Genomic DNA, 13,727 nt, shown 5'->3' on the forward strand with positions numbered 1-13,727 from the left:
GCATGGGGTTCCTGGAGATGGCGTTACAGGCAGGTGTAAGCAACCGGAGGAGGGTGTCTAGAATGAAACTCAGGGCCTCTGGAAGAGCAGAAAGGACTTTCAACTGCTGAGTCATCACTCCAACCCCTAAATCTTTTGGTTAACTAGCTCCAGCTTGTTTCACTAAAAACAGTAAACAAATATAGCCACAGGATGAGGTCTGCTTCGCTTTCCTGACTGTTAGAGGAGCCCTAAGCCTGTGGCTTCACTCTTGGCCTGTCCCAGTTGGCACCATGTTGAGGAGGCAAGAATTCCCATGGCCCAGTTCTGGCTCACCTTGGAGCCGAGCTGAAAGCCACTGATGGTCATTGTGTCTTTTCCTGCTGTCTTGAGGCAACCCCAGCAGATCAAGCTCTTTCTTATGTTTTCAGACGCACAGGATCCAGTTAACCCGGGACCCTGCCCTCCCTGAGCTCAGCTTCAGAGCCTCTGGGCATAAGCTGTCATGCCCAGGAACCTTATTCTGATTCTGCTTTGGGGTCAATGACTATCAGCTCTGTTCTCATAAAACAAAAGGGCCCTGGTTTGTTTCTTCACCCTTGCTTGCATGGGATCTAACGGAGGGGGGCTGTTCATATGCACCCCCCATCTACTTTGCTTTACTGGGACTCAACTCTTTTCTTCTGTCTGCAGTCCTTAAGTTGGCAAGAAACCACTTCAGCAAGCACATCCTGGTTGTCCCCTGACAGCCCTTACCCCGTCATTGACCTCACAGATGAAGATGTGATACCCCAGAGCATCAGTATCCCATTTGTTGACTGGAGCCCAGACAGCCATCAGGAGGGCATGGATACCAGACAGGTGGATGCAGAGAGCAGAGATGGAGACGGCACTGAGTACCAGGTACCACTGAGATGGGATTTCTGCCTTAAGCCCCTGAATGTACAGAAGAGATAACACCTGTATAGTGATCGCCCTCTATGATTGACGTCATTTTTTCATACATTACAATCCTAAGTATTTTCCAAATTCAACATTGTCCTTCTCTGGCCTTGCTCTGCTCCTGGACACTGACATGAACGGTGTCCCCCCTACCCCTTCATGTGCACATGTATAGTGTATGCATATGCCTCTGGAAGCCAGAGGTTGACATCAGATGTTTTTCTCATTCATTTTCCCACTGCTATTATTGTGTATGTCTGTGTGCACGTGAGAATACAGGTGTGCACATGCCATAGTGTGTGTAGAAGGCAGAGGACAGTCTCAAGTGTCAGTCCTTGGCTTCCCACTGTACTTTGAGACTGAGTCTCCTGTTTTCCACTTTGTGAGACAGACATTAGCCTTCAGGCTTCAAAGAATTCTCCTGTCTCTTCGTTCCACTTGCTCTGGGCCTGCTAGGTTACAGACATTCGTTAGTGCATGTAGCTTTAAGTGGGTTCTGAACCCCAGTACTTACCCTTTCATGGCAAGCGCTTTATCCACGTAGCCCTCTACCTTATTTTATTCTTATTCCATGAAGAATTTAGTTTTATGTATGTGCATGTTTTGTTTGCACGTATATGTGTATACCATGTACATGCCATATGCCCTCAGAGGCCAAAAGTGGATGTTAGATCCCCTAGAGCTGGAACTACAGACAGTTATGAGTAACCACGTGGGTACTGGGACTTCAACCTGGGTCTTCTGGAAGAACAGCCAGTGCTCTGAACTAATAAATAATCTCTCCAGAGCCCTTCACCTTATTTTTGAGACAACATCTCTCACTGGCTCAGGACTCACCCATTGAGCTCCATTGGTTGGCCAGGAGGCTCCAGGGATCCTTCAGTCTGAACCTTCTCAGTGTTGGGATTCCAGGCACATGTGACACTAACAGCTTTCAGCGTGGGTGCTGGGGATCTGTGTGGTAAACACTTCACTAATGGAGCCATTGCCTCAGCCCATGGACACTATGCTCTGAATATTGTTTTCTTTCTTTCTTTCTTTCTTTCTTTCTTTCTTTCTTTCTTTCTTTCTTTCTTTCTTCCTTTCTTCCTTTCTTCCTTCCTTTCTTCCCTCCCTCCTTCCCTCTCTCCCCCCTTCTTTCTTTCTTTCATTCTAGAACTTGAACCCACAAAGATCCTCCTGCTTCTACCTCTCAAGTGCTGGGAATAAAGGCGTGTGCCAACTCACCCATCCAATGTTGTTTTTTTATTCGTACATATTCTGTTCATATGCAGACATGTATCCTGGCTTTTGCCACTTAAGCACTAGGGTGGACTCACTTTCAAGCATCCATTGCACATCCAGGTGTCGAGAGCATCACTGAATTAACCGATTGAGCTTGTATGTGTGCACTGTGACATGATGCCTTCCTACACATGGGTAGCTCCTGTGGAAGTCTTTTCTCTGCATGTCACTTCAGACTCCTTTGAACTGTAGCTTTGTGATTTTGTTTGCTTTTGGTTTTGTTTTAAGACAAGGTCTCACTATATAACCCTTCCTAGCTGACCTGGAACTCACTATGTAAACCATGTTATTCTTGAACTCACAGAGGTCCACCAGCCTCTGCCTCCTGAGTGTTTCACAGGAGAATGATCCAGCGAGCTGTGCTTTCAGTTTCAAACGAGTGCATTTATTCAGTGTGTAGCAAGCAAGGGTACACATAGCAAGCAGCAGAGTCGCAGCAGGTAGACAGATAAACATCCACATATCAGGTGCTCACAGAACACAGCTGAAACAGCTGGAGAAGCCCAGCTGGGTGAGCAAGCAGAAGAAATGTCATGAAACCACCAAAGAGAAATTACTTGGGAAGGCTGCTGACAGCATCAAGAAGCTGGACTTCTTTATGAAAAGCTTTACAGAAAATCTCATCTGTATGGATGAGTGTCTGTCCTTCAATCCTGACTGCAGCCATCTCTACCCCATGGGATAAACAATGGTACCCTCTGTTGAAAATGGTTTAACTTCTGGCTGTTCTTAAGGGTGCTATGTTTGCAATGCCTTCAGCTGTTTGCTCTTCTCCTTTCTTCCCTGGCACAGTGTTAGGGGAGCAGTCTGCCCAGAACAGGGAGGCTTGGAAGATGCTTGACAGAAGTGTACTTGAGTCTGAGACAATGGGAGGCCTTTCATTTCCAAAGCCAGCTTTCAGTGAGCCTAAGCAGCATGTGACAATTGACCAGTGTCACCAATGTCCCTGAGGCAGCAGTGATACTGCAGAATACGCTACCTAGAGGTGATGAGCTCTCTTTCTTCAAGCAGGGTCCCTTGGAGGCCTAGAGGAGGGGCTGAGGCCAGTTGTCTCTTCCCTTAGTGTGTGGACGGTTTATCTCCTCTGAGCCATTAGGCTCCCCACGACTCTCTTCCAAGCCCTATCAGCTTGTCCCAAGTGCCTAATTAGACATGTAAATTGCCATGGCCCTTAAAATAAAGAATGCTTAACTCCACTCAAATCTTCTTAGAGAAGGCGCAGCCAGAAGTCTGTTGTCTGAGACAAGCTCCAGGAGGGTAAGGTGAAACTGCTGGGCGCTTCTGTTTTAAGTAACAAAGCTGAGTTGAAACTCTCCTTTGGGGAGAGCTGACCACTGTGATTCTCCAGGGAAGAGGTCATATCTCTGGTGCCTGCCCTTATGGCCCATTGTTTCCTTAACTAGTCCCCTCAAAAGCAGACTTCTGTCACATAACACAGCCCAGGACAGCTGTCTAGCTCTGAAAGACACCACTGTTTAGGGAATGCAGGCCCCAGCAGGGGGAATCCCTGGATTGGCCCTGGCACATACCTCAATTGCTTGCTCCCATTCACAGACAGAGTTTGCCTTTATTTGTGTCTTGGCAGAAAGCCAGGGTGCGAGCTGGCAAGACCTTCCCCAGCAGCCCTGGAGACTCACTGGAGGACCAGCTGAAGCCCATGCTGGAGTGGGCCCATGGGGGCTTCAAGCCCGCTGGGATCGAGGGCCTCAAACCCAACGACAAGGAACCAGGTGGGAATGAACCCAGAAAACATGGCATTCCCTCACCATTGTTGACTGTTTTGTTTTCTTTGCTCTGCCTTGATGTCTTGATATCTACAGTGCTCATGGGAGAAGAATCCTATCTCCTAAGTTGATCTGAACCACTCATCCCCTTGTATGACCCTCAGGTTAACCGTGGGTGCATATAGAGCCTCCTATAATCTTTAGATCCCTGTTTTCCTTCTTATTTCCTTTACATTTGTTGTTGTTGTTGTTGTTTTGAGACAGGGTTTCTCTGTGTAGCCCTGGCTGTCCTGGAACTCATTCTGTAGACCAGGCTGGCCTCGAACTCAGAAATCCACCTGCCTCTGTCTCCCAAGTGCTGGGATTAAAGGCAAATGTTCCTTCTGTTTTTGTTTTTTGAGAGAACAGTGTCACTTTGGAGGCCTGTCTGGTTGTGTGCTGGAATTCTAAGCATGTATCACTACATTGGGCTTCCTCAAGGCTTTTTATGGGTATCTAATTGTCTTTTCAGTGTGTGTGTGTGGGGAAGAGTCAGATTCAACTATGTCAACTATGATTCAATAGGTTCAATAAAAATATAAATAAACGTTATTGAATGGGAGCCACAGAATGTAATTTGATTAGTTTCTAGTAGTTTTGTTGTAGAGAATCAGGTGAAATTAATGTTAACCATAAATTTTGACCTAATATTTTTAAAACAGCATTTTCACATTTCGTCTATATATGTTAAGTTAGTTCACTTTTCTCTAGGTACTGGTCTAAAAAATTATGACGCTAGGTAAAAGTTAAACAGAAATTAACAAATACTTAATTCATTCCATAAATTGGCCTAATAGGTTCAAGCTAGTCTGAATTAACCAAATTAGTAGCATCACTTGACGATTTGGACCCGACCCTCAGTGTGAAATCCTGTTCCTCCTGGCATTTCAAAGGCTCAGTAGCTCCATGCTCCTGTCAGCCATTGGAGGACATCACTGTATGTCACAGTATTGGCTTCTGCTCTGGGCCCCCCACTGGGGTTCTCTGTGCCCATCATGGGCCCCTGCTATGGATGCAGCTGGATCCCAGGCAGTACATGCTCTTGTCTAGGCCTGCCTTGTCTCTTAGACCCTTCTCTCAAATCCATCTGCTTCCCTTGCAGAGAACAAAAGTCGAAGACGCACAACCAATGACTCTGCTGCTTCTGAGTACTGTACCCCACCCAAGCGCCTCAAGACAAACAGCTATGGTGGGAAGGACCGAGGGGAGGATGAGGAGAGCCGAGGTGATTTAGGGGAGATGCTGAAAGGTCTGGAGATGCATGGTGCAGACCTGGGAGCAGCAGGCCCTCAGGACCACTGCACTATGGGGTACAGAGGTGCCAGGCTGAGAGCCAGGAGAGACTCCTCCCATCTCACATCTGTCCCCCTTTCCTCAACAGAACGGATGGCTTCTGATGTCACCAACAACAAGGGCAATCTGGAAGGTACTGTTGTCTGTCTCCTGTCCCTTCTTCTGGGGCTGCCCCAGCCCTGCCTTACCCTGGCTTTGCCCTTGTGCATGGGTTTAATCCAGAGGCCTGGGTACTGTCCTTAGTCAGGACCATTCTAGTTCCTTCTGTATTTGCTACTTTATTTATTTATTTATTTATTTATTTATTTAAGATCAAGGGTATGATTTGCTTCCATTTTTAACTGAATCTGATGAGGTGGCTTTCCAGGGTGCCTGGAGTTGGGGAAGGATGGAAGCTGTGGTACTTTTTGGTTAGTACCTGGTAACTTAGATCAATGGTACCTTGAACTTTCCATGCAATAAACACAGTTAGCTTTTAGGTTAAACAAAGCCATTGGCTCCTTCTGGAGCTAATTCTTGTCTCCTTGCCCCATCTGGGTACTGCACTGGGATTCAAAAATCTGCCATGGACATACCTAATGGAGTTTGGATATATGGTGGACTCTTCATTTGCAATCTTGGCCCAGTGTGTCTTAATCTTCAAATGTTTATCAAATAGTTACTCATTATTGGGTGAGAAAGCAGTCTTGGACCCAGGGCACCCTGGGCAAGCTGCAGTTTAGAGAAGTACTGACAATTTAGAAACTTTCAACCCAGGGTCATCTATGTACCTCAAGAGTGATCCACCATTTGTCCCTTTCCTGCAGTGGGACAGTATTGGTCATATAATGGTTTTGTCCCTTTGAACAGTGATTTTTTCCCCTGAGATTACTGGGATAGTAATCACATGCTGTGTTTACCAGGCATGGTTGAAGGCAGCCTCTGCATCTATCACCAAGCCAATGACAATCACTACTAGGGCCCCAGTGTCTGAAATTGAATGTTTATGAAACATGGAGATGTCAAAGCACTATTCGGCCTCTTGTCTTTCTGCTTAGCCAGCCCTTTCCCCCCTTGTGCTGCTTCTTGTCAGTTTGAACTGGTCTTTCCCAGACTATGAAGTGAAGATGGCACTTACAACATCATTGGGTCCATAGCAACCACCCTGAACATACCCGGTCTCTTCTGAGAGGCTGCTAAAAACAGTGAACACAGGACATAGCACATAGTTCTCAGTGCATGGCTAGCAAGAACAAATGATCAGAACTGTCAGGCCCAAGGCTAGGGTAGCTGATGTTAGGCCCTGAGTTTCCATAAACTCCGACACCCATCTTTCTTTCAGACCACTGTTTGTCCTGCGGTAAGAAGAACCCTGTGTCCTTCCACCCCCTCTTTGAGGGTGGGCTCTGTCAGAGCTGCCGGGTAAGTCTTCTTCCCCCTTCCTCCTGCCACATCTGTCCCCATCCAGGCCCCCAGCACAGTTCCTGCTCTAGGCACTAGTGAACTGCTTCCCCAGGCCACACCCCACACCCTTCCTGTTTGGGGGCAGGTGCTATGACAGAGAAGGCCCTCACAAGACACTCAGGTCACATGTGCTGTTGCTGGGGAGCTAGGGCCCCGGGCAGCTTGCTAGCCAGGCATGGCTGAGATCAGGTCTGTAGTCTCACATGCTTCTCTCTGGTGACCAGGATCGCTTCCTGGAGCTCTTCTACATGTACGACGAGGACGGCTATCAGTCCTACTGCACCGTGTGCTGTGAGGGCCGTGAACTGCTTCTGTGCAGTAACACAAGCTGCTGCAGGTGAGTGACCCTCGTGCGGACTGGACAAGTGGGTCTCTGGTGCCAGGTCGGACCCCACAGATCCAGCAGCCTGTAGTCAGCTAAAATCAAACAGAAACTGAGCAGCCAGTGGGTATTCCCCAGTGGGAATCTGGTGCTCACAAGCTTGTACTGGATTGATGCATAGTGCTGGGCTCAGGTCAGGTGTGCCTGTGAGGTCAGGCCTGTGAGCTTTGTGTTGGAAGGGCCTAGATGCAGAGGACTCTGGATGATCCATATCCAAGAAGTGGTTTCTTACCCTATAACTGAAAAACACTTGGAGGCAGGAGGATGACCATTAGGCAGGGATGGTCATGCCCCAGGGAACTTGGTCTGCAGGACGATTGCCTGGTAACCTTGATGCCCATTCTGTCTGGATACTGATACAGGTGCTTCTGTGTGGAGTGTCTGGAGGTGCTGGTGGGCACAGGCACGGCAGAGAATGCCAAGCTGCAGGAACCCTGGAGCTGCTACATGTGCCTGCCACAGCGGTGCCATGGTGTCCTCCGGCGCAGGAAGGATTGGAACGTGCGCCTGCAAGACTTCTTCACTACTGATCCTGACCTGGAAGAATTTGTAAGCCACAGGCTCTGCACTGACCCATTCAATTACAGGTCCCAGGAATCTGGAATCCTGTGAATCCTGTGTATATGTAAAAGCAAGAGTTAAGCCTTTAATCTGAGAACCTAGGGAGCAGGGGAGGGCCTATCTCTGAGTTCAAGGATAGCCTGGTTTACCTAGTGAGTTTCTGGTTAGTCAAGGCTACATAGTGAGATACTGTCTAAAAACAAGCAAAAGGTTGCAGTAACAGGCATAGTAAGAAAGGTTGAAGTCACAGCAGAGAAAGCTGAGCCATGAGCTTTGTGATGAGCTGAAGGGCAGCCTGATGAGGGAACAGGAAGCAAAAGTCAGGGCTGCCTGGGGCAGCTGCTCCCACACTGTAGGAGTTTATCTTCTGTTCTTAGAGGCCTTGGCAGTTACCAGTCAAACTCCTTATCTGTCTATGTGTGTCTGTAGGAGGCAGTTCTGCCTCCTGTCCAAGGACAGAATGGCCAGCCTGTGCCAAACACATTCTCACTGCTTCCCATCAAAGCTTCTGGGCTGGAGAATGGATGGACACTCTGGGTATCTCTCTCTTTCCTTATCTAGCAGGAGCCGCCCAAGTTGTACCCAGCAATTCCTGCAGCCAAAAGGAGGCCCATTAGAGTCCTGTCTCTGTTTGATGGAATTGCGACAGGTGAGTTTGATGCTCTGTTGGGACAATGAATGAAGCATCTAGGCAGGTTGAAGGTGTCTCCCATGTGGCCATTGAGAACATTCATAGCAGAGGTGTCATGAGTGCCTGTTTGTGCTGGACTCCATGTCCTCTCTGTCTTCCTCACACTGCTCTTGGGCTTATGTATGTGTGACTGTATGCCTGGGTTTGCCCTAGAGACACATGTGAGGATCAGAGACAACTTCTGTTTCCGTGTGGCTCACCCATGTATCAGGCTTGGTGGCAAGTCTCTGTTCCTGCCACATTCCCTCGCTGGCTCCACTGTCCAATTTCTAAAGGGACATGCATTTTGTTTTCCTTTTGTTCAAGCATCTGAGAGTTTGCTGGCCAGACATGCAAATGCTGGGGTAATCAGGCTCTCCTCTCCAGCAGGCAGTGCTCTCCTCCTCTCCAGCAGACAGTGCTCTCCTCCTCTCCAGCAGGCAGTGCTCTCCTCCTCTCCAGCAGGCAGTGCTCTCCTCCTCTCCAGCAGGCAGTGCTCTCCTCCTCTCCAGCAGGCAGTGCTCTCCTCCTCTCCAGCAGACAGTGCTCTCCTCCTCTCCAGCAGGCAGTGCTCTCCTCTCCAGCAGACAGTGCTCTCCTCTCCAGCAGACAGTGCTCTCCTCTCCAGCAGACAGTGCTCTCCTCTCCAGCAGACAGTGCTCTCCTCTCCAGCAGACAGTGCTCTCCTCTCCAGCAGGCAGTGCTCTCCTCTCTGGCAGACAGTGCTCTTCAGTCCTGGCTCTTTTCTGTTTTCTCCAGTTTGTATCCCTGCAGGAATCAGTCAACACACAGGGCACTCTCAGGTCTGCTGTGGCTCACGGTGCTCTTCATGCCTCTTTAAAAGTTCACACTTGCCTGGGCAGGGGTGGCACACACCTTTGATCCCAGCACTTAGGAGGCAGAGGCAGGCAGATTTCTGAGTTCTCTGGTCTACAGAGTGAGTTCCAGGACAGCCAGGACTATACAGAGAAACCCTGTCTCAAAAAACAAAAACAAAACAAAACAAAACAAAACAAAAAGTTCACACTTCTTAACTCTTGCATTCTAACTTTTATTCTTATTTGTTTCCTTCTACATGCATAAATACATTGATGGTCAATTAGGCCACAGCTACTTTCCTCACTCCTGGTTCCTTTCCATTTTGTGAGATTTCCCATACTTGGATTGAGACAGTCAATGTGGCCAATGCCCTGAGGTCCCCTGGAGTTGACACAGATCCTCTGAGGTGACAGGGATGGAGTGAGGGTCCTCATTGTGCTGAGGACACGGTGGGGCTCATGGTCCCACAACCTCACATTTCTCTTTGATCCTTTACAGGGTACTTGGTGCTCAAAGAGCTGGGTATTAAAGTGGAAAAGTACATTGCCTCTGAAATCTGTGCAGAGTCCATCGCTGTGGGAACCATTAAGCATGAAGGCCAAATCAAATACGTGGATGACATCAGGAACATTACAAAGGAACATGTGAGGGTGGCCTTTATCCTGGGAGTCTTCTCTTGCTTGTTCTTCTATTCCCTGAACCTTGATCTCATGGCATGCTGGCTCTTTCCCTCAGGCCCAGAGTGTGGGTAGAAGGGAACCCCAGACCTTTCAGAAAAAGTAGCAAAATAGGAATAATTCAGGACTAATTTCTTTTAGTGGAATGTGTGAGCACTCAGGCTTTATGGGCTGTACCTGGAGTTGCTGACTAAGAAAATTTCTAAATTGAGTTTTCTTAGCAACTTTACTAAGAATCTAAGCTTTATTTATTTTAAATTAAAAACAAATTTTCATTATGATGATGACGTGTGCATGCACATGTGTGGACATACATAGATATGGCTGCCAGTACTATGGCACATGTGTGGAGATGGGAAGACAACTTGTGTAGTATATAGTAAATGTAGTCTGCTCCTTCCACATTTATACGGGCTTCATGGGATCACACTCAGGTAGCCAGGCTTGCATGCCAAGTGCCTGCACCCTCCAAGCCACCTTGTGTACCCCAGAATCAAGGTTTCCATTCCCTTCCCCCTTAGGCTTATCCCAGCCTTTTGTGTTTTTTTTCTCAGATTGACGAGTGGGGCCCATTCGACCTGGTGATTGGTGGAAGCCCATGCAATGATCTTTCCTGTGTGAATCCCATCAGGAAAGGCCTGTTTGGTGAGCAGCCATTTGCGTTGGCTCACACAGATCTTACCACATCTGAGTGTTAACCAGGTGTGGTGGCCAGAGAAGAAGCTGTCTGCTTCTGTTCATTCTTTTGTAGCATCTTGGTCCTTATGTGCTACCTGTGCTCTTTGCAAATCCTCAGCCCTCAGGAAGATGTCAGTGAATAGTGCTCTGCTGCTCCCTGTGTTCTTGCCTGGTCATTCCAGAGGCCTGAAGGGGTTGGGATGTGTTGGCTTTATGGATGGGGTATAGGATTCTCTTGGTCTCAGGGAACTTGTAGGCTTGTACTGAAGCTTTTGATCAAACCCTGTTCTCGGATGTTCTTTTATGGATGCAGAGGGCACTGGCCGACTCTTCTTTGAGTTTTACCGCTTGCTAAATTATTCACGTCCTGGGGAGGAGGATGCCCGTCCATTCTTTTGGGTGTTTGAGAATGTGGTAGCCATGGAGGTCGGTGACAAGAGGGACATCTCACGATTCCTGGAGGTGAGTGGCCTAAGTGTCAGGACTACTTGGGTCAGCGAGTCCATGTCGGCAATGAAGGCTGTTGAGTGCTGACAGGTGGGAATGATTCTCTGGCTTGTGGCTAGATCTGAGGGTGAAGAATACAGCACACTTTCTGAATGCATTGGAGACACTTATCCCTAATGTAATCCTGTTCATGCAAGTCACCAACAATGACACCAACCTTTACTTCTACTCCAGACAGTTCCTTGTTTCCTCTTTCTTCTGAAAATGGTGGCTTTAAGAGTCACAGAGAAGCTAATTATCTACCACTTGGTGTATTTAAAACCCTGTAGTAGGTAGATTTTTGGATTTTAGTTTCTTTCTTTTTAAGTAAAATGTACTTATTTTTATTTCATATGCATTGGTGTTTTGCCTGCATGCATGTCTGTGTGAGGGTGTCGGATCCCCTGGAACTGGAGTTACAGACAGTTTTGAGCTGCCATGTGGTTGCTGGGAATTGAACCCATGTCCTCTGGAAGAGCAGCCAGTGCTCATTGATGTTGAGCCATCTCTCCAGCCCCCATGTTTGTTTGTTTGCTTAAGACAAAGTCTTGTGTAGCCTAGGCTTGTCTTGGTCTTTTGGTCTTTTTGTCTCCACCTCCACAGTGCCAGGATTACAGGAGTGTGCAGCCATACGTGGACCGTGCCTTAGTTTTTTTTAGAACTTCACAACTTTGGCCTCAGAGGTGATAGAACTGGCTGTTTTCCATCTGTCATGTGTACTTGTGGCCGTGTGTCCTGAGCCATGCATTGCCCATACCTGCCTTTCTACAACTAGAGTTTGATGTATAGGACCTCTACCTTTGAGCACATTCTGCCATTGGCATGACTCATAGTGGATAGGTCTGATGTGACTTGTTACTCAGCATGACTGAAGCAACTATTGTAAGAAAAAACATTTAATTGGGGCTTGCTTACTGTTTCAGAGGTTCAGTCCATCATCAGCATGATAGGAGCATGATGCTGGAAAAGTATCTGAGAGTTGTATACCCACATCCACAGGAAGAGACAGAGAGAGCCTGGGCCTGGCCTGGCCTTTAGAAACCTCAAAGCCCACCCCCAGTGACACACTTCCTCCAACAAGGCCACGTCTCCTAATCCTTTTAAACATATCTGCTCCCTGGTGACTCATATTCAAATCTATGAGTCTATGGGGGCCATTCTTTTTTTTTTTTTTTTTTTTTTTAAGATTTATTTATTTTATTTATGACTATACCGTAGCTCTCAGACACACCAGAAGAGGGCATCAGATCCCATTACAGATGGTTGTGAGCCACCATGTGGTTGCTTGGAATTGAACTCAGGACCTCTGGAAGAGCAGTCAGTGCTCTTTAACCGCTGAGCCATCTCTCCAGCCCTATTTGGGCCATTCTTATTCAAACTATCACATTCTACTCTTTGCCTTCTTTAGGCTTGTGGTCATATCATAATGCAAAGTGCATTCAGTCTAACTTCAAAGTTTTCCATAGTTTTCCATACTTTCAACACTGTTTAAAAGTCAAACATTAATGAGACTCCTGGCAATCTCTTATCTGTAACCACCTGTAAAATCAAAATAAAAAAAGCAGATCACATACTTCCAACATACAGTGACACAAAATATGCATTACCACCCTGAAAGAGAAGAAAGGGAGCAGAGTGAGGAAATATTAGCAAACTCCTAATTCCTCATCTCCATGTTCCATGTGGACGTGCTCCTCAGATCTACATCTCGTTTTAGCTTTGTTGAATACAACATATTTCTCTCTCTTGGGCTAATGTCACACCCAGTCTACAGCTCTCTTTGGCAGGTATCCCACGGCAGATATTGTGGGTTCTCCAATACAATCCAGGCTTCACGTTCACAGCTTCACGTAATGGCCTCTCTGGGCCTCTCTGCAGGGACACCCCGACACACTTATCCTCAGTGGTTTCTCTGAATCATAAAGGAAGAATCCATAACTCCTTTCTTTATTTTAAATTCTAAAGCCAGAACCAAGTGACTGAAGCTGCCAAGTTCTGCAGCTTTGTGGAGCTGGAACTTGGCCCCACTTTTCAGTGACATCTATTATCCATAGTTTCCTTTACCATCTAAACTTTTCTTTGATTCCTTTTCACAAGTTGGAAATGAGGTTGCATGGGGCCTTGCTCTGAGGTCACCACCCCCTTTATTCCATTTAGCATTAGGCTTTTCTTTAAACTTTTTATCTCCTTGGGCACTGGATTTAGCTCCATTACACTTCCTGGTGCTTCTGGGGGTTTTTTTTTTTTTTTTTTCAGACTATACATATTATATTTCTCTTTATCCAGCTTGTTCCTTTTCATTATAGATCTGCATAAGAATGATTACTGGTAACTACACTACTCAGTCATCTTGAAATCCCCTTTGTCAAAGGCTTTCATCCAAAAACTCTTCAATTTAGCCTCTGGCAGAGTTTTAGGACAAGAGCAGAAAGCGGCCACATTCTTTGTCAAAACAACACAAGAATGGTCTCTAGACTAGTCATTGATATTCTCCGCTTCTGAAATGTCTTGAGCTAGGCCCACATTGCTCTTGGCATTGCTGTCCATACTCCTACTAGTGTGCCCCACTTTTAAACTTTGGCATTCAGGTACTTTTTTATCCAAAGTTCAAAAGTGCACATTCTGCCAACAAGCAGCATGGTCAGGCCTGTTACAGCAATACCCAACTCCTGGTACCAACTTCTGTCTCAGTCACTGTTCTAATGCTGTAAACATACGTCATCTCTGTTCCAGTGTGTAGCTAGGAAAGC

General features: G+C 47.0%; 1 protein-coding gene across 1 annotated transcript in view; it reads left to right on the forward strand.

Annotated features, from left to right (window-relative positions):
• The window catches only part of LOC117703248 (DNA (cytosine-5)-methyltransferase 3C), a 31,814-nt gene that overhangs the window by 10,895 nt on the left and 7,192 nt on the right, over positions 1 to 13,727 (forward strand). Inside the window, exons 4-14 of the mRNA XM_076928318.1 lie at positions 673 to 875; positions 3,760 to 3,935; positions 5,071 to 5,193; positions 5,350 to 5,394; positions 6,583 to 6,662; positions 6,929 to 7,041; positions 7,449 to 7,635; positions 8,212 to 8,296; positions 9,635 to 9,780; positions 10,368 to 10,458; positions 10,805 to 10,953. Of these exons, the coding sequence (XP_076784433.1) occupies positions 673 to 875; positions 3,760 to 3,935; positions 5,071 to 5,193; positions 5,350 to 5,394; positions 6,583 to 6,662; positions 6,929 to 7,041; positions 7,449 to 7,635; positions 8,212 to 8,296; positions 9,635 to 9,780; positions 10,368 to 10,458; positions 10,805 to 10,953 (1,398 nt within the window). The remainder of the gene's footprint in view (positions 1 to 672; positions 876 to 3,759; positions 3,936 to 5,070; positions 5,194 to 5,349; positions 5,395 to 6,582; positions 6,663 to 6,928; positions 7,042 to 7,448; positions 7,636 to 8,211; positions 8,297 to 9,634; positions 9,781 to 10,367; positions 10,459 to 10,804; positions 10,954 to 13,727) is intronic.

This window comes from Arvicanthis niloticus, chromosome 2 (genome assembly GCF_011762505.2).
Source record: "Arvicanthis niloticus isolate mArvNil1 chromosome 2, mArvNil1.pat.X, whole genome shotgun sequence".
NCBI lineage: Eukaryota > Metazoa > Chordata > Mammalia > Rodentia > Muridae > Arvicanthis > Arvicanthis niloticus.